We start from the raw sequence: 18,049 nt of genomic DNA, 5'->3' as shown, positions 1-18,049 counted from the left end.
AGCCCGGGGCTGATGGCAGGTGACGCTGATGGACAGGGGGACTGGAATCAATACAGCCCCAACAGATTTCCATCGGCACGCCACTCATCCGCGGTAAGTGCCTGAGCGGGAAGCCTTCCCTGCTCCTTGCCGCGGGTGCGCCGCGCCGCTCTGTGCTGTGCTCACGGATGCACAGTTTGGGGGCAAGGCCCGGGCTCGTGGCCCAGTGCAGCTGCTGGTGCTCAGACCAACTTTCCAAGGAATTGTCTGTTGCAGTATTAATTTTTCCAGCGCTTGTTTACCCAAGTAATTATAAGATAAGACGACCGCGTTCCGTTTGCGTCCGCCAGCCTTCTGTTTCCTTTGGCATTATCAGAAAAAAACTGACTGCTCATCAATACAAACAAAATGTTAACGCTGAGCTGCCGTGCTCCCTACAAAATTCCAGGAGGAGAAGCACGACAAGAGGAAGCTTCAATCAGGGAGCGTTTCGTCAGGAACAGACAAAGGACAATCTTCAGCTGATAACCACAGGTGTGGCGCCACTACAAAGTTGCAGGCGAAATTTATTCAAGTCACACATTTTATTCAGAGGAACGACAAGAGAAAACGGCTTAACAACAGCCAAGTGAGGATAAGAATAATGAGAGACACAATATTGGGTTAATTTGTTCTACAGAGAATTAGCCAGGTACCAAGGTTCCCCTCCGCTCCCCAAACCGGCGGCGTTGACTCGGCAAGCACTGCTGAGATTTTGTTATTTTAGTTAATGACTCCCGGGCCGCTCTTCCCTGTCCTCGGCCCCGTGGCTGCCCTGCTAACGGAGCTGGTGTGCGGGGACGGGACACGGCGGAGCAAAACCTGCCTCGTGTTAATCCCGTTTAATTCCCGACCGTTTGATTCCATTGCGGCGCCGTCAAACGGCCATGAATTAACAGTATTTGCTTATGCCACGGGCAGAGCGAGGGGACAGGGGCTCTTTGCCTCGTGCCGCTCTCACGGATCACACCGAGCCGTTTCCCACCGGAAACGTCCCCTCAGAAGGCACAGAGCAGCCATGCCCTGAATCGCTCCTGTTGTTGCAAAATGCGGAATATATCGGAATTGTCTGAAGTCAGGATGTTCTTTAATGTGCGATCTTTGCGCACTTTCGCGTAGAGACCTAATTAGCGCATCCTTTCTTCAAGGACACCCTGGAGCTACCAAGCTACTACTTTCGAGGACGTAGTAAACCCAGATGTTGAGGCCTGTCTTTGTGTACGTTCCTAACTTGTCGAAACACTCCAATCAATTCCGTGTATCCTATAGCTGAACCATGTTCATTGTCACACTAAAACTCACACCTCCAGGTCAAAAAGAGGTGCAGACCCTTCCCCTGAGCATGAGGAGGAGTTGGCTGGGGTTACGTAGCTCATGTGGAAATTACTGATCAATCCTAAAGGAAGGGCTGTGTTTGGGAAGTTTGCAGCTTTGGATTTCTGTGTATAAATAGTGGTGGTGGAAGTCTGGTGGTTGTGCTGGATTTATGGAACACACCGAGCACCTGGCTCACACAGCACTGAAATAAATCATCAATGTCTCTCTTAATTACTGCCTTGTTGGGCAACACTGCTGCGTGTGCGGCCAAAGGAACCCCACACTTGCTTTTTATTAGCAAGGGAGGGTGTTTTTCCTGTCAAACTGCTCGTTTAAGGCTGGCTTTGGAGGGAAGTTGTCACACTTTGTGTCCTGGCTGAGTGTGAGGGCGCCTCAGGAGTTGGCATTCCCTCAGGCTTTGCTTTTCCTCTTGGATATCACTTTTGTGCCCTCAGGCTTTGCTTTTTCCCTCTGGGTGTCCCTTTCGTGCCCCAGGAGCTGCCCAGACACGTTTTGGGGGGGGCCGTCCCCTCACGCCCCCCGCTTCCCCTCAGGCCGCCATTGCCGTGCCCTCAGCCCACACCTAAGATGGCGCCGGCGGCGCCGCGGGCGCGCGCCCCACGTGGCCGCGCGTCCCGCCCCCGCCCCTTCCCGGCGTGCCCCGCGCCGCCCCCCGACCCCGGAAGTGCCGCCGGTGCCGCCGGTCCCGCTCGCCGCGGCCCGTCCCGGTCCCGCGCCATGGGGGTCCCGGCCTTCTTCCGCTGGCTCAGCCGCAAGTACCCCTCCATCATCGTCAACTGCGTCGAGGAGAAGGTGAGCCGGCCGCCCGGCACGGCACGGGCCCGCCGGCGGCCGCCCCGGGGCTCGGCGGGGCGGGCGCGGGGGGTCGGGGCCGGTTGGGCCGCAGCGGTGCAGCCCCCGGTGCTGAGTCCCCGCCGGGCCCCCGGGGGCTCCCCCGGGGCTTTTCCAGGGCGGCTCGGTGGGTGGGCGGGCGGGCTGGGGCTTTGTTTGGGTGTTGTTTGGGGTTTGGGGAGGTTTGGGCTCTCGGAGTTCTTTTCCGGAGCTGTAATCCCGGTGGAAGCGGCCGCTGTGCGGGAGGAGTTATCCCAGCCCCTCGCTCCTTCCCGCTGGCGCGCGTGAGCGCTCCTGGGAGGAATGCGCACGTGGAGGAAGTGGGAATGGGCGCTCGGAGCGGGAACCGGGCTTCTCCTCCACTTTCCCCCTCTCCAGCCGCTTCGCTGCAATTCCAGCCCTTCCCGGCTCTGCCTTCCTGCGACTTCGGGCCGGAAAAGTGGGATTCGTGGCGTTGGTGAAGCTTGAGTAGGGAACGGGGGGGGGGGGGGTGCTTTTTGCTGTTTCCTCTCTGTCTCTCACAGTCCCTGCTTTTCCACAACTTTTTTTGGGAATCAGAAGCCGCAGCAAGCTTCGGGAGCGCAGCTGCCTGTCTTGGAACGAGTGAGAAAACGCCAAGGAAGTGGTTTAAAGCAGCCTGAGGGTCTGGAAGCTCCTCAGCCTCCCTGTTTCCAGGCGGATCCTGCTCCAGGGATGGGCAGCACAGGGAGGCAGGGCGGGAAGGGGACTTTGGAGGGGGAGCTGAGCTGTGCCTTGGAGCTGCAGGGGGTTCTTGGGATACCCACAGGCGCTTCCCCGCTTCCTCGGGCTCTCAGCCTCCTGACGCTTGCGTAATCCCCACAGCCGCGTCATTTGCGGGTCTTACTCGTTGTTCTGCAGCTCCCTGCTTTTCCCTGGGGCTTTATTGTTTGGAGAATCGCCCCAAGCCTGGAATGTCACGCTGCATCCGAGCAGGTGCTGGCGCTCTGTAACCTGGAGCAGCCTCAGGGCAGGGTTTGTCTTGTTGCTGGTGTGTTCTAGCCCAGGATAAACATCTCCTGGCCAGACAGGGAGCTGGTTGTTCCAAAGGCATCCTCTGAAACCTGGCTTGCCGTAGCAGCAGGAGGAGGTTTCGGTGAAGGCTGTGGCACAGCCTTGCTGCAGGGTCCCACAGGTGCCTTTCCAGGCAGTATTGCAGCTGAGATGATGTTCGTTTACGTGGGTTTTTGTGGGCTGGTTCCTTCAGGCACATCCCTGCAGCCGCGGGAGTGTTGTGCCATCCTGTGGGACACGGTGGGAGGGGACAGGGAGGATGGCAGTGGGGGGGTCTCCCTTGGATTTACTGTGCCCTGAGCATGGCAAGTTCTCCTCCTCAGGGCTAACTCAGGGTGTTTCTGAGAAGGCAAGCTCTGGAGTTCCTGCTTCCCAAACTGCTCCTCCAAATAATTTGTGTTCTCTTTTGTTGGGTTGTACCGGCTGCGTTCTGCCCTTCCCGAACACTGCTTTGCAGAGTTCAGAGCTTGTGCCAGGGCTTCTGCCTCTCTGCTCCTCCTTCCAAGGTGTGCCTCCCCTTGGGGAAATGCCTGGAAAGGAGATGAAGTGTGGGAGCTTCACGGTGGAGGAGATGGGGGAAAAGAGGGCAAAGGGATGGAATTCCATGTGGAGGCTGCGGAGGTGCCCGGCCTGCCTGCAGCAGGATGTTCAGCTCCGTGCTTCCCCAGGGCGCTGCCGTGCTTCGGGTTCAGGCAGCGAAACAGAGGAGGTTTGGCTAAAATTGTCAGTTGCTCTTGTGGTTTTATTGCAGCTGTGATTTCAGCCCCTCTCAGCAAGCTGGGAGGTTTATCTTACCTGTCCCTGCAAGAAGTGAATTTTTAATGGGGGATAATTAAGATCTAAGAATCTATCTGGAAATTTTTATAGAAAAAAGAGGGGGTTGTGGGCTTTACAGTTTTTTCCCTTAATGCTGAGCTCCAGCAGCGCTGGCTCTGCTGGTCTCTGCACCAGACTCCTGGGTTGTGTCATCCCTGCTGTGAGCTGTCCTGAGGCTCTGAGAAGCCCCGGTGCGGGGGCTGTGGTGGTGATCCAGCTGTTCCTGGATAAAACCCTTCCAGACCCGTCACCTGAGAGCAGCCAGCATTTAAGCAGCAGTTACAACCGTAACAGGTCAGGGCAGTTTCCTCTGAGAGCAGATTTGCCCTTTTCGGCACATTTGTGAGTGTTTAGATTTATCTCCCTGTAACCGAAGCTGCTCTCACGTTTAGGCCAAACAAAGGTTTGTGTAGCCCTGGTTTTACTGATGGTGTGTCCCCTTTTTTTCGGTCTTTGGTAACTGAGCTTGTAGCAGCCGAAGTTCTTTGTTAAAATAAATGGGGGGACACTACCAATTCCTTGGGTTCGATTTGCCGCCAGTGAAGCGGCAGCTGCTGCTGTCCTCATCCACGTTGCCTTGTTCCAACTCAAGAGCACGTTGCAATTACAGCCAGGACAGCACACGGATAAATCGCATTCATTAACATTTTTTTATATTCAAATCTGGTCATAAATCTGAGAGTGGACTAGGACAGCAGGGAGAAGCTGTAGTTTGTCTTACTGTAGATGAATTTAAGCTTCTCTCACGATGTCATCAGCTCCGTGTGTGTTTTAGGATTGCTGTAAATCTCTCTAATCAGAAATTTTGTATCTATCTTTGTAGCTTGTCTCTTTGAAATATTGAAAAGTTGATCCTTGTTCTCTTACCTTGCTAGATTAATCAGATTTAAGAAAAAGAAATAATCTTCTTCTTAAGCTGAGCAGGAAGAATGAGAGGAAGATCTTGAAGATAATAAAAAATCCAGGAGAGAATATTCTTAACCAAATGGACAGGAATTAATAAAGCTGCAACTAAAGTATCATGTTTGAAGATCTGTTTTCAATGGTTTCAATAGAGGCCGTGGATGAGAAGCGAATAGTTTAGTTATATCACAAGAGATATCGCTGCCAGATGCTTCAGCCTTCCAGCAGGCTGCTGCATGAAAACCCCCACGGGTTTGTGAAGGGGGGCTCGTTTCCTGCCTCCCGGGGCTGCCATTCCTTCCGAATCCCCTTTAGCTCTGGGGAGAGCGTGGGGGGGGCATGCAGGAGACCCCGGGGGGTGGCCCGCAGTAAGGTACAATGTTTGCACCCAACACTTAGTTTCTGCTAAAACCACACCATCTGAGAGTGTGTGTGTGTGTGTCCAGAGAGCTCAGCAGAGGGAGCAAACAGTGCTCGGGGATGTCATCTGCCAGCATAACTGGGCCAAATATAAATACCAGAAAAAGGCTTTGGAGGGTTTAATTTTGGCCTTTTAAGAGGGGGATAAGCTCAGCCAGTCCTGCTGCTGCTTTAAGCAGGAAAATTGTCCAAAGTTGACAGCATGATCTGTAAGTTTTGGGGTTTTTTTCCTTCTGAATCCATGTTAGAGATGTGGGGAACTCACTCAGTGAGTAGCAGGCAGTCTGCAGACAGAAGTTCAGGGAAGTGCTTGATGTTGGCTCGGCAGCAGCTTCCAAGCTCCATGTGATGGGAGAACTGGCGGTATCCCGGTTTTCCCTGTCCCGTGCAATCCTGGGACCATAGCCTTCACCTCAGAACATGCCACTCAGTTTTAAACTTGGCTTTATGCCCAGCTGCTCAAGAGCCCACTTTGTTCCACCTTTGTGGTGCGTTATGACCCGTTCCAGCCAGAATTCCTCTGAAAACCATCAGGCTTTTCCTTGCTCGGCTCCTGTCGCTTCCACACTGTTGGGATTTAATCCGGTGTGTTACAGGTGTGGCTGGTGGTGTTGCCTTGGAAGGGAGAATCAGAGTGTTGCTAACTGCCTTTTGACCAAACTAACCACAAAACCCAGCCACAAACCCAACAGCAGCAAAGGCCCAGACAAAACAAACCTGAAGTTAGGGTGAGGAAACAAAAGTGACCGTGGTTGTTGGGGGTGTTGAAGGATCCACTGCTGAAATAGTTCAGACATGCGGGTGGCTCCGGGTGGTTTGGGAGGAAGGAATACCGAGGGACACGGGAACTTCTCTCGTCAGCAGTGCTTTGTGGTTGAAAGCAGCTGTAGGAAGCGGTGCTGTTTAACAGTGAAGAGTTCCAGGTGATGTGGCTGCTCACCGCGATCTTATCCTTCTGCGGCCGAAGTAGGCTTTTGTGAACCTGTGTGAGAATAGCTGCTGGTTATTTGTGCTGAAATCCTTGTCCTGACTGCGTCCCCAGGCCAAAGAGTGCAATGGTGTCAAGGTCCCCATCGACACGAGCAAAGCCAACCCCAACGAGGTGGAGTTCGACAACCTCTACCTGGACATGAACGGCATCATTCACCCCTGCACGCACCCAGAGGACAAGTAAGGCGCTTTGTGGGGCTCTTCACAGGTAACGCCTGCCTTCACTGGCGGCGTTTCAGGGGTTAAATCGAGTTTGCTCTGTGTTTTAGGCCGGCGCCCAAAAACGAAGATGAGATGATGGTGGCGATTTTTGAGTACATCGACAGGATCTTCAACATTGTGAGACCCAGGAGACTCCTTTACATGGCCATAGATGGAGTGGTGAGTATGGACACCTTCAGTTCCCAGCCGTAGAATCCTCGTCTCCCCTCAGTACGGCAGAGTCGTGGAGCAGCTTGTGCTAGAGGGGACCTTAAAGATCGCCTGGTTCCGCGTGGGCAGGGGCGCCTTCCACCGGCACAGGTTGCTCCGTCCAGCCTGGCCTTCAGTAGGTCTGATGAGAAATCACCTCTGTCAATAACTTGTAGCCTGAAGCAGCTCTCAGGACAGGAGACATTGTCCGGGTGTCCCAGGTGACCCGAGGTTTTCCATACTTTTCTTTCAGGCTCCACGTGCCAAAATGAATCAACAGCGGTCCAGGAGATTCAGAGCCTCAAAGGAGGGCATGGAAGCTGCTGAGGAGAAGCAAAAAATCCGACAAGAAATTCTGGCCAAAGGTAGGGCAGTGACCTTCTCAGGGGCTCTCCCACGAGAAGCACCTTGTTTGATCGCCGCGGCAAGGTTTCGAACGGGGCTGCGCGTGTGCGTTGCCGGGAAAAGGGGAGAACAAGCCCGGGGAAGGCTGGATCTGTGTTTTCCAAAGTTAAGAACTGAGACAAAACAAAATGTCATCTTTTTCTTCTTCGGTCTCCTGCCTGAAATGAGTTTGTGTTGAGTGCTCTTAATTCCTTTTGAAAATAGATTGAACAGAAGAGCGGGGATAAATGCAGTGGGAAACAACCGAAACCCTTATGGAAGGAAGTACACGTTTGTAGGGCTTGATGAAAGGAGGATTGAGGCTTAAAAGCAGGGATCGGATGGAAGTACTCCCGCACAGGGTTAATGAGCTGCCAGCAAGGGGAGTTACTTGACAGTGGAAGCTCTAAATTCACTGAGGAAACAGAAGTCAGAGCAACTTTGAGGGTGGTGGTGACACAGCTGGAGTGAGAGGGGAGTGTGCTGCTGCTGTCTGGGCTTTGAAATCACTTTGCTGAAGTAACAGCGTTCGTAAACGTGGTAACACCTGTAGGGTGGAGGAGATAGTACAGTGGTAAGAGCTGGTTTCATTTTGTTTTGTGGGAATTTTATTAAACAGACTGGTTTCAGTGAGTTAATTATTCCCAGGGGAGCTGTCTGGGTTTCCTCATGCAAAAATGTTGGCAAGGGTCCATCTGGACATAACTCAAAAACTCTGTTTCTGTTGCTCCAGGTGGCTTTCTGCCTCCAGAGGAGGTGAAGGAGAGGTTTGACAGCAACTGTATCACCCCGGTGAGTGGCCTGGCCCTGTAGCCAGCGGTTGCCAGGGGCTGAATGAAGGTTTAATTTCTTCCCTCCCAACCCTTTTTAGGGAACCGAGTTTATGGACAATCTCGCTAAATGCCTCCGCTATTACATCGCCGACCGCCTGAACAGCGACCCGGGCTGGAAGAACCTGACAGTAAGTTCGCCACTTTCACCCTTGAGGGAAATGAAGGAGCTCTTTGGGATCCAGCTGAAGAGCAGTAGAAATTTGACAGGTTTGTCTCTTGGCCTGGCTCCGAGCTGTTACTGACAGCAGGCTGATCTGCACGTCCTGCTGGGACTTTGGAGGTCCATTTCGTGCTGATAGCTCCATCTCCCAGCACCATTTGCTGTGATTTCAACTGAAGGGCCAAGGTGTGCTGCTGAAAGCCACAATTTCACCTCATGGGAGACAGGGCTTGAGGAATACTTTTTCTGCTGTCGGGGAAAGTGTGGAGATACATTGTAGTTGTGTTTTTGGCGCTGTTTTCTCTTTTCTAGTTGCTCCCTCAGCACGGCTGCGTTTTCTCAGTGGCTCTAATGGCGGGCAGTGAAAATAACACACGTCAGCTTTCTGGGCTTGGAGATTCTCCCCTCTTCTTGCCCAACCGCTGCACTCCCCCGGTTCTGTGCACACAAGGAGCAGAGCTGGCAGGAAATGCAGCTGCCTGGGTTATTTTGGCATGAGCTGACCATTCAAGTGCTCTAATGTGAGGGGCAGTTGGCTCTGCTCGGTTCCCCCCATCAGATGGGGGTTTGTGGACACTAATGCTCGTCAGGATGGCAGGGAGAGGAGGGGGTGACGAGGTCATGTTCCAGTGCATCAATGAGCTGAATCTGCGAGTTCTGCAGTGCTCGTTTCGTTGCCCTGATGGTTTATCAGGACACGTCCAAGGTGACGTGATTGTTTCAGTGGAATTTGAATCAACGTCAGCTTCAGCCTGGAACTGCCAGAGGAAAGTGAGGGTCTCTTCACTGGTTCCATGCTTGTAAAATAATTTCATCCTAAGTTATTTTAGTTGAGGCCACAAATTAGAGTTTCAGGTATTCATGAGTCAGGTGCCGTGTTCAGTGCATACGTTACTGGTTTTTTCCTGCGGCATCATTAGTTGCTGACGTGGTTTGGATGTTTTTCAGGTTATTTTGTCGGACGCCAGTGCTCCTGGTGAAGGGGAACATAAAATCATGGATTACATCAGGAGGCAAAGAGGTAAAATTCCAATTAATGTGGACGTTTTAAGGTGCGGTCAGTAAGAACTCACTTTGCATGACTTTGACAAAATGCAATTTTCTTTTGTGCAGCACAACCAAACCACGACCCGAACACTCACCACTGTCTGTGTGGGGCTGACGGTGAGTTCCCTCTTGCTTTTGTGGTTTCTGGGTGATCACATCAACGTCTTGGTTGAGGCAGAACCTACTTTGCTTGTAAACTTTTTTCTAAAAAAAAGCCCCAAAACGCAATGATGTTTATCCTTCATCACGTTTTATTCTTCTCTCTTGCTCGGTAGCTGATCTGATCATGCTTGGCTTAGCTACACACGAACCAAACTTCACCATCATTAGGGAAGAGTTCAAACCAAATAAACCCAAGCCGTGTGCTCTCTGTAACCAGATGGGGCATGAGGTTAAGGATTGCCAAGGTCTGCCCAGAGAAAAACAAGGAAAGGTAAGAATTTTGCTGTTTCTAGGATTTTTTTAATCTGTAGTGTAGAAGGCGATCCTCAAATCGTTCTTGCTGTTGATTTTGGCTGAAGCGTGGTGCGAATTGTTATTGGGAATACCTGGCTTTCCTCTTGGAAGTAAAAACACAAAAGTATCGTACCAAACCTGACACCCTCCCTTGTGGTGTTTTGTCGTTCGGGGGTTTTCCCACCGAATGAGAAAAAAGGATCAAGAACTAAATGTAGGTGCAGAGCAGCAAGGTGCACGCTTGGCACAAGGGCTTGGGAGCCGGTTCTTGGATCCCTGTTAACCCCTCTCTCAGCAAGCCGTGAAAGTGGGGCTGGAGAAGCTCTGGGATGCGCTGGGATCTAACGCGAGTCCCCTCTGTTCTAGCACGATCAGTTCGCTGACACTCTGCCGATGTCGGAACAGGAATTCATCTTCATCCGCCTGTGTGTCCTGCGAGAGGTGAGGTGCAGCAGCTGCTTGCTGTGAATGCCACTTCAGACCCTGGGCTGCGTTTCCTAAGCTCCTTTCTCCTGTGCGCGTGTGTTGCAGTATTTGGAGAGAGAGCTCACGATGGCCAGCTTGCCTTTCACCTTTGATTTTGAAAGGAGTGTTGATGACTGGGTCTTCATGTGCTTCTTTGTGGGGAACGACTTCCTCCCTCATCTGCCATCTCTGGAGATCAGGTACATGAGAATGTGTTTTCTTTCCCTGCAAGAACGGCTCCTGTGCTTTTAACTGGCGCCAGTCTCACCCTGTGGTTTGTGTTTAGGGAGGGAGCGATCGATCGCTTGGTTAACATCTATAAAAACGTGGTGCACAAAACTGGGGTGAGAGTCCTTCCTCTTCCTTTAATACCCGTCTGTGTGCTGCAGAGCGGGCTTGTTTCTCACATCTGTTGTTCTCTGACCTGCAGGGCTACCTCACTGAAAGTGGGTTTGTGAACCTGCAGCGGGTCCAGATGATCATGCTGGCTGTTGGGGAGGTTGAAGACAGTATTTTCAAAAAGAGGAAAGACGACGATGTAATTATTTTGTTGCTGCTCTTACGTTCTTGGAGTTCGGTTTTAATCGCTTACTGTTAGCCAAAGACACTCCTTTAAGAGAATAAGGAGAAAAAAAAAACAAAGCCAGGTTTTGTATTTTCTTTGTTATAATCGCTGGTGAATTCTTCCATGCTCAAAAAATAATCTTGTGCTTCCAGCTGAGCTTCTTTTCCTGGAAATGCCAGTTTGACGTTCAGGTTTTCAGTTGGCCCAGGAATCACAGAATGAAAAAAACCTTTTCTCGAGTTCTCTTTCCCTGTTTCTGAGACTTTAATGTGTCTTTGACACTTTCTTTGGGCAGCTCTGCACTGCAGGCAAGGAGTCTGTGTCCTTTGACACTGCTGTCAGCCCCGAGTAAGGCTACAGCTAAATTTAGCAGATGGTTTAAGCCATTACCAGAGCTCTGGGGCTTTGAGTTCCCAGCTGGTTTTTTTCCCCCATAGATTTTCAGGGTAGGGTTAGGAAATTCCATCTCATTTCTGTTGGGTTTACAGACACAAGAATTGACCTGTGTCTCGTTCAGAACATTCCCTGAAAACCTTGTGGCATGGTCAGTTGAGGATTATAAGGAAACCATTTTCCAAGGAATTTGTGTCCTTGACTGAGTTTATTTCACTTTGTTCTTTGTTTAGGATAACTTTAAAAGACGGCAGAAAGAGAAAAGGAAAAGATTGAAGGTAAGCGAACTCCTTATCCAGTGCAAAAACTAGCAAGAATTAAAATGTCTACTTTTGTTTCTGGAGGTTGGAACTGCAGGTGTGATCATGGTGTCTTCTGGCCTGCGTGTGAACTATTTTGAAGTTTAAAAATTTTAAATTACGTTGCGTTTTTTTTTCTATTTGGATATTTTAAGAATGGGCCCTTGTGTATTCAGTTCCACGTAATGTTAGTCTGACAGTTGTGGGAGAGCATCACCTCAGTGCTGGGGAGATCACACAGCTCTTTCAGCAGCCTCGTGTGTGTTTATCTTGCAGAGGGATCAGCCTTCCTTTATTCCTGGTGGCCAGTTTTCCCCTCAAGCCCTGGGAAATCGATCCAGCCCGCAGGCAATCAGTAACCCTCGACAAGCTGCCTTTGAGATGAGGATGCACGACAGGCAGAACTCTGTGAGTACATGTTCAGAGGTGTTGGCACAGAGAAAGGAAATACTCCAGGCACCTTTTTCTCTGCCCCGTCGGGTTTTCTTGAAAAGCTGACACCTAAAACATTATTCTTTGAGGAAGTGGCTTTTAATGACTGATTTTTCTAAGCCTGCTTGAATAAAATTGTCTTCTTCATTCCTGCTTGGAATGATGCTTTTCCCTGGGGAAAGGAGAGACTCGGATGAAGTTTTGGGCAAGGTGGTGTTAATGAGGGAAGACAGGGAAGAAGTGCTCTGCTAGAAGTCCTGTTCACTTTAAATAACAATTACGACAAATATTTTCTTTCTGGGTAGAGATCTTCATCCAAGCAGCGACCAAATTAAAAGTTCTTTTCATCACAAAGATGTCTGTTCTGTCTCTGAAGTCAAAGTACAATGTGCTTTTCCAAAGTATAATTTGTGCTGCTCTTCCCTTTTAATCCCGAAACGTTTTTTGTGCCTGAGTCACGCAAATTAGTTCCCTTATGGAACGGGAGACGTTTCTTTTAGGCCCTAATATTAAAATAGGTAAATCTGAGAGGTGTTTAAAAGACCAGCTGTGAAGGAACTCAGAGTATTTCTGGCAGTTCTGAGCACCTTAGAAGCACCTTTTTTTTTTTTTTTTTTCACTAGTGCTGCAAAAGGAAGTTGTAGTGGAAGCTGCAGCGGTGCTCCAAAATTGGAATGTATCCGAAATGGCATTTTTAAATCAGTTCATACTGTGTTGTTTACTGCATCCTTTTCTCTCTCCAAACCAGTGGCATCTTTGCCTCTGTGCATCAGTGCCTGCCTTTTAACAGGGATGAGTTTTTCCCTTTTGCTCCTTGACTCGATGGGTTAAGGGGTTGTGCAGCCTTTGCCTGGAGTTTTTTTGGAGCTGAAGAGAAGGCCCGTGATTATCACAGAGCTGTTAATTTTAACTTGAATTTCAAAAGCCTCATAAATCCTCCTCTCCTCTCCCCGCCCCCCTCCCCCTATTTATCTGTAATAATTCTGACCCTAGACAACTTCAGCATCTCCAAACACCAGCCTGACTCCTGATGGCAGCCCGTCCCTGGGAGGAGGAATTAAGCGGAAATCTGAGGATAGCGACAGTGAACCTGAGCCAGAGGATAATATCAGGTGAGGCCATTTTTTGTAGCACTTTGTTAGCAAATTGCTGAGATAGATGCAGCCTAATTAATGCCATTTAGCTCAGTGCAGCAGTGCCTTCGGATGCTTTCCTATGATCTTTTTATCCAGCAGTAATTAATGTGGAGGGTGAGAATATCCAGTAAATTCCGGTGAGATGGGTGAGCTCCGGCTGTTAAACCCAAGTATCCAGATTAGTATGCGTGCAGGTTTGCAGCCTCCAAGCCACTGCTCCCTCCGCGACCGAGCTTGGCGAGACATTCCCTGATTATGTGAGCGGAATGCCGCTGTTCCCTGGAATCTGGCAGCAGCTTAACCCGCGCGTCTCGGACTGCTCGCGTGGGCAGCAGCGTTTGTCCTCACTTCCAGTGGTCTCCTCCATCTCTGGTTTGCAGCAGGCCTGGGTTTGTCTCTGAGTTCTTAGGAAGGCTGAGCCTGGGATGGTCGAGACAGGAATTTTCTGAGCATTAAGTACCAGTGAGCCTGCACTGGTGAAGGGTTTCAGTGAAGCTCTTGCTGTTTGAGTCGAGGGTGAAGGCCCCTGCAGCTGTTCCTGAGAAATGCAGCCACGGGGATTTGGTGTCTGTGCAGTCAGGCCCTGGGTGGACATTGGAAAACACCCAGGGTTGTTTCCTTGTGGAGTTCTGGTCACAGTCACCACAATGTGTTTGTGACATGTGGCCCATCAGCTTTGCCAATATCACAATTCTAGCTCTCATTCTTATTTTCTTTCCCATGTGTCTGTATCTGAGGGGACTGATTTTTTTTTTTTTTTTTAAATCAAGCAAGCAGAATTTTTATATAAAATCAGGATAACTGTTAATATTCCTTTCCGTCTGAGCGTCAGCAGAGGGTCTGAAAGAACCTTGAACAGTGTGAATGAACTGTGGTGCTTTACGAGCAGCAGTGGTTGTGACAGGGTTGGTATTGCCAAGGAAGAGGATGTGCTACATTCAACCACAGTTCTTTAAGCTCTTGTAGCTCAGAATATTTTTCATGTCCTTTTCTGAGTGGAAGCTAATTCTATGCTTGGCATTGTAAATAAAAAGAACTGCATAGATGTCCTAGATACGGCCAGGCTGTTTGTGAAAATATGTTCTGTGTTTAGAATGACTTTGAAACCAGAACAAATTGTTGCAGTCGGCTGCAGATGGGTTTTATGTCACAGGAAGGTTTTTTGAATTTCTGCGAGTGTCTGTCTGCCAGGCAGCTCAGAGCCCGCAGATGTTCTTGACTGCATCCCTCAAGCCTTCGATGCCAGGAGCTCTGTCCTTGCTCACCTGCTTCTCTGGAAGCCTTGAAAACATCTCTTGGCTTCTCTGCCTGCCCATCAGTGTGAATCATCTTGGAAGGGTTTACAAAGGGTCCCTGTCCTGAGCAACTGTCTCAAGACAGAAGCGAGGGAAGATCCTCTTCGCAGAGCCAAGGGGATGCGCATCCCGTAAGGAAGCATGACGAGCTCATGGCTCTCTCCTGCAGCTCCACACACAGGAGTTAGGGCTCTGGGAGTGTCTGACCAGTGCCAGCTTGAGGTGACCTCTTGGAGTTGTTTGGAACAGAAGTCTGTTTAAGAAAACAAATCGTTATTAAGGGATTATGTGGTTTAACCAGTTTGGTTCTTTGCTGACGTGATACAGCAGAGCTGCAGGGTGCAGGTGCCCCTGTGTGAACGAGGAACAAGTGTTTGTTCTCCCTGCCCCATCTGTGGACAGACGTGAGGGGGAGCTGTGTGAAGGAAGGACGAGCCGTGGCCGAGGTGGCTGCTGTGATCCCAGCGTCCATCTCTGGCCTGAGAGACTGAAAATCCTGGGCGAAAGGGAGCTCATCTGATGTGAGGCAGCAAGCACAGGGCGCTGAGCTGCAGAAGTGCCTCTGGTAGTCACAGCTTGTCCAAGCAGCAGCAGAACACGGACATTATTATTACTGATTTGCTTGCCTTTGTATTTGGAGTAGCGGGAAAACACTGTCAGTTCTGCCAACAGTCACATTTTATTCTGTTGCTGCTGAGCATCACTTTTTCTGCATTCATTCAAACTGTATACAAATGGCAACTGAAGTAGCAAGGGGCTTGGTCTTACATTGTAATTCAGACCTGCAGATGTGCATCTGTTAAGGTGTCCATCCATGGAAACGTGTTATCCGTGCCTGGTTGTGTTGCAGGTTGTGGGAAACCGGTTGGAAGCAGCGCTACTACAAAAACAAATTCGACGTGGACGCGTCAGATGAGAAATTCCGTCGCAAGGTTGTGCAGTCCTACGTGGAAGGGCTTTGCTGGGTTCTCAGATACTACTATCAGGTACCCCAGAGATTGTTGTCTGATTTTGTTTCGGTCTTGGAAAAGCCATGGGGTTTTGTTGGAGATGTGAAATAAATGTGTGCCCAATTCTGTTTGACTCTGGGGGTTCGAATGCAGTTTCACTGTCCCTGGAGCTGCTGAAGGAGCAGCTGGACGTGGCACACACTGCTCTGATCTGGTTGACAGAGTGGTGATTGGTCACAGGTTGGACTCTGGTCTCAGAGTCTCTCTTTTCCAGCCTCGATGGTTCTGGGATTCAGTTCTCCCATCAAGTGCCCCACCACTTGTTGGTGCAGCAAGAACTGCTGCTGTTTTCCCTTTCCCAGAAACAGTGACATTGCAGGTGACTAAATGAGGGAACAAAGGACAAAGCCTGTGAAATGTGAAATGCCAGTAAGAATTTGCAAGGGACAGAGTTGTCAGTCTCCTCCGTGGATTGTAATGCTGTTCCATGAAGTGTGTTGCGACTGAAGTAATCTGGATCCGATTTAAATCTTTTGATAATTGAGATGTCAGATTGGCAAGAGATTAGTGGGCCGTGGTGGGGTTTTGTCGCACTGATGGCTAATAAGGAGCTCCGTGCCCTGAAGGCAGAGTCAGATTGGCTGTGTGACCTGGGAGCACAATGTGCTCCAGCCTGTGCAGTTTGTCTGTCTCAGCAGGAACTCGGAGCTTCCGCATGGGGCTGTGTTAGGAAGCCACTGGGCTGGGGGAGCTCCAAAATAGGGTTGCTCGAGGGTCTTTGTTTGGCTTTTTTTCTTTTCACCACAGTAAAAACTGACTCCAATAACTGCTGCTGGCTGTCTGTAAAAGTTGTGCCAGAATACATCACGTGCCTTTCCATTCCTACAGAAAGCTGATGATGCAGGGCATGTCCCACTAGTGGGAACATCTGTTTGGAGAGGGGGGAGAAAAAAGGGGAAAAAAGAATGAAGGCAATCCACCTGGCTTTTGAAACATTTGGAGCCTGTCTGAAGGACTGCAGCGAATAATTATAGGCGCTGTAATTTTGTACCAAAAATATCACTGGAGGAGCCTCGTTGACATTTAATTGTTCAGAACTGGAAGTCAGAATAGTAGTGGGCTTTTGTTTCAAGTGGTGCTGCTAAGAAAAATAGCTGAGGAGGTGAAAGCTTGACTTAGACCTCCTGGAGCCACGTTTCCTTTACGAGGTGCATGGTGTTCTGGTGTGTTCTGAGTTTGCTTGATTTTCTCCTTCCTGAGGACACGCTGTGTATTCCCCACTGCTCAAGGCAGGAGAACAGAAGGGGAAGAGCAGAGTGCTGCTCCAAGTGTGCGCTAGTGCTGGTCCTGGGGAGGGAAGCACCAGTTAGAACCAGGATGCTTTTCAGCCTGCGGCAGATGCTGGGTGTCTCTGCTCCCCCACGCCGCCCCGGGTTAGCAGCGGGATTTTGCTGTGTGCTGCAAGCTGGGTGCTGCCAGGACAGTACTGCTCCCTGCCCTTTGGTCATGTTTGGTGACCGGCCTGCATGGTTTGAGTTTGCTGCTGTGCCTGATTTTGTGTCTTCTCCCCTCCCTGCCCCAGGGCTGTGCATCCTGGAACTGGTATTACCCTTTCCACTACGCTCCCTTTGCCTCGGACTTCGAGGGAATTGCAGACATGCCCTCAGACTTTGAGAAGGGCTCCAAACCGGTAGGGCTCTTGGTTTATCCGTTCGTTCACTGCTGATTTACCCTCCCATTAGAAGTGTCCCACATCTGCTTGTCTGCTTTCAACAGTTCAAGCCTCTTGAACAGCTGATGGGGGTGTTCCCGGCCGCCAGTGGGAATTTTCTGCCGCCGACGTGGAGGAAGCTCATGACAGACCCGGTGAGAATCCACCTTGTATTCCTATCTGGAAGCTCAGGTCATCTTGCACTGGTGTGAACGTGGCCTGCTGCTTCTCACTTCAGGCAGAGAAAATGCTGCAGACCGGGAGGGCAGGGGTTTGGTAGGTGGCAGTGGTTCTTCAGAAATCCTTAGAAGTGATTTCTTGGAATTCAGATGACATTTCCCAGCTCTCTTACACTTCAGATGGTCTCGTTTCTCACAGAAACCTTCCAAAACTTAGTTGGGGAGCACATAACTTATCCTAATTAGCTCTCCTTCTTATCCTAATTACTCTCTCCTCCCTAATTCCTTATTTTAAATCTCTGAGTAACGCAAATGCCCGACCTCCTCGCTTTGGGCTTAGATGGCACTTAATGAAAGACGTTTCTGTTATCAGAGATCTTTGTGTTTGGCACCACGTGACATTCTGAACCCGTGCCAGAGTTGGCTTTAAAGGTGATTTTTGCTTTCTCAACTCTAGGAATCAAGCATCATTGACTTCTACCCTGAAGATTTTGCTATCGATTTGAATGGGAAGAAGTACGCTTGGCAAGGTGAAATTTCAGCTCTTTTTTTTTTTTTTTTAATTCTTAGACATTAGTCTTAAAAACCTTTAAAAATAAAGAGAAATTGGAAAATCATCTCAGTGAGAAAACACTGCAGCGAGTCGCAAAGGTAACTTGTGTTACTTGTTGTGGGGACAAGCATTTTACAGCAGGTGTATTTTGGAAAAAGAAAAAAATCAGCATGAAGAGCAAATTACAGTTCGGTACCTGGTTTTGGAGTTTGGCAATGATTATTGGTAATTTCTGCAGTTACTCTAGATTTGTTAATTTGTCCTGAACTAGATTAATCATTCTTCTGTTTTCAGGAGACTCAGTGTGTAATTGTCTTTTGTCTCCTTTGCATTTAATTAATGGATCTTGTTCTGCTCAATCAGTGGCTCATTAGTACTGTGCCAAAAATGCTTTGAGGAATATAGAAATATTTTGGAGCACACAAGGAATGG

The 18,049-nt window shown here is 49.7% G+C and overlaps 1 protein-coding gene across 2 annotated transcripts in view; it reads left to right on the top strand.

The window, feature by feature from the left end:
• The first annotated feature begins 2,012 nt into the window (after nucleotides 1-2,012).
• Nucleotides 2,013-18,049, top strand: part of XRN2 (5'-3' exoribonuclease 2) — a 32,466-nt gene continuing 16,429 nt past the window's right edge. Inside the window, exons 1-21 of one of the 2 annotated variants that reach the window (XM_048298012.1) lie at nucleotides 2,060-2,148; nucleotides 2,746-4,329; nucleotides 6,401-6,528; nucleotides 6,618-6,729; nucleotides 7,013-7,124; nucleotides 7,877-7,935; nucleotides 8,015-8,104; nucleotides 9,085-9,157; nucleotides 9,250-9,300; nucleotides 9,459-9,616; nucleotides 10,006-10,080; nucleotides 10,171-10,304; nucleotides 10,391-10,448; nucleotides 10,535-10,642; nucleotides 11,296-11,340; nucleotides 11,638-11,769; nucleotides 12,787-12,905; nucleotides 15,075-15,210; nucleotides 16,757-16,864; nucleotides 16,951-17,040; nucleotides 17,522-17,594. In XM_048298012.1, coding sequence (XP_048153969.1) covers nucleotides 6,488-6,528; nucleotides 6,618-6,729; nucleotides 7,013-7,124; nucleotides 7,877-7,935; nucleotides 8,015-8,104; nucleotides 9,085-9,157; nucleotides 9,250-9,300; nucleotides 9,459-9,616; nucleotides 10,006-10,080; nucleotides 10,171-10,304; nucleotides 10,391-10,448; nucleotides 10,535-10,642; nucleotides 11,296-11,340; nucleotides 11,638-11,769; nucleotides 12,787-12,905; nucleotides 15,075-15,210; nucleotides 16,757-16,864; nucleotides 16,951-17,040; nucleotides 17,522-17,594 — 1,774 coding nt within the window. In that variant the 5' untranslated portion in view covers nucleotides 2,060-2,148; nucleotides 2,746-4,329; nucleotides 6,401-6,487. Of the gene's footprint in view, nucleotides 2,149-2,745; nucleotides 4,330-6,400; nucleotides 6,529-6,617; nucleotides 6,730-7,012; nucleotides 7,125-7,876; nucleotides 7,936-8,014; nucleotides 8,105-9,084; nucleotides 9,158-9,249; nucleotides 9,301-9,458; nucleotides 9,617-10,005; nucleotides 10,081-10,170; nucleotides 10,305-10,390; nucleotides 10,449-10,534; nucleotides 10,643-11,295; nucleotides 11,341-11,637; nucleotides 11,770-12,786; nucleotides 12,906-15,074; nucleotides 15,211-16,756; nucleotides 16,865-16,950; nucleotides 17,041-17,521; nucleotides 17,595-18,049 lie in introns of both variants that reach the window. The other variant, XM_048298011.1, reaches the window with a different exon arrangement.

This window comes from Corvus hawaiiensis, chromosome 3, assembly GCF_020740725.1.
Source record: "Corvus hawaiiensis isolate bCorHaw1 chromosome 3, bCorHaw1.pri.cur, whole genome shotgun sequence".
Taxonomy (NCBI): domain Eukaryota; kingdom Metazoa; phylum Chordata; class Aves; order Passeriformes; family Corvidae; genus Corvus; species Corvus hawaiiensis.
The sequence above is the reverse complement of the archived record's forward strand: the minus strand, read 5'-3'. Positions and strand labels throughout refer to the sequence as shown.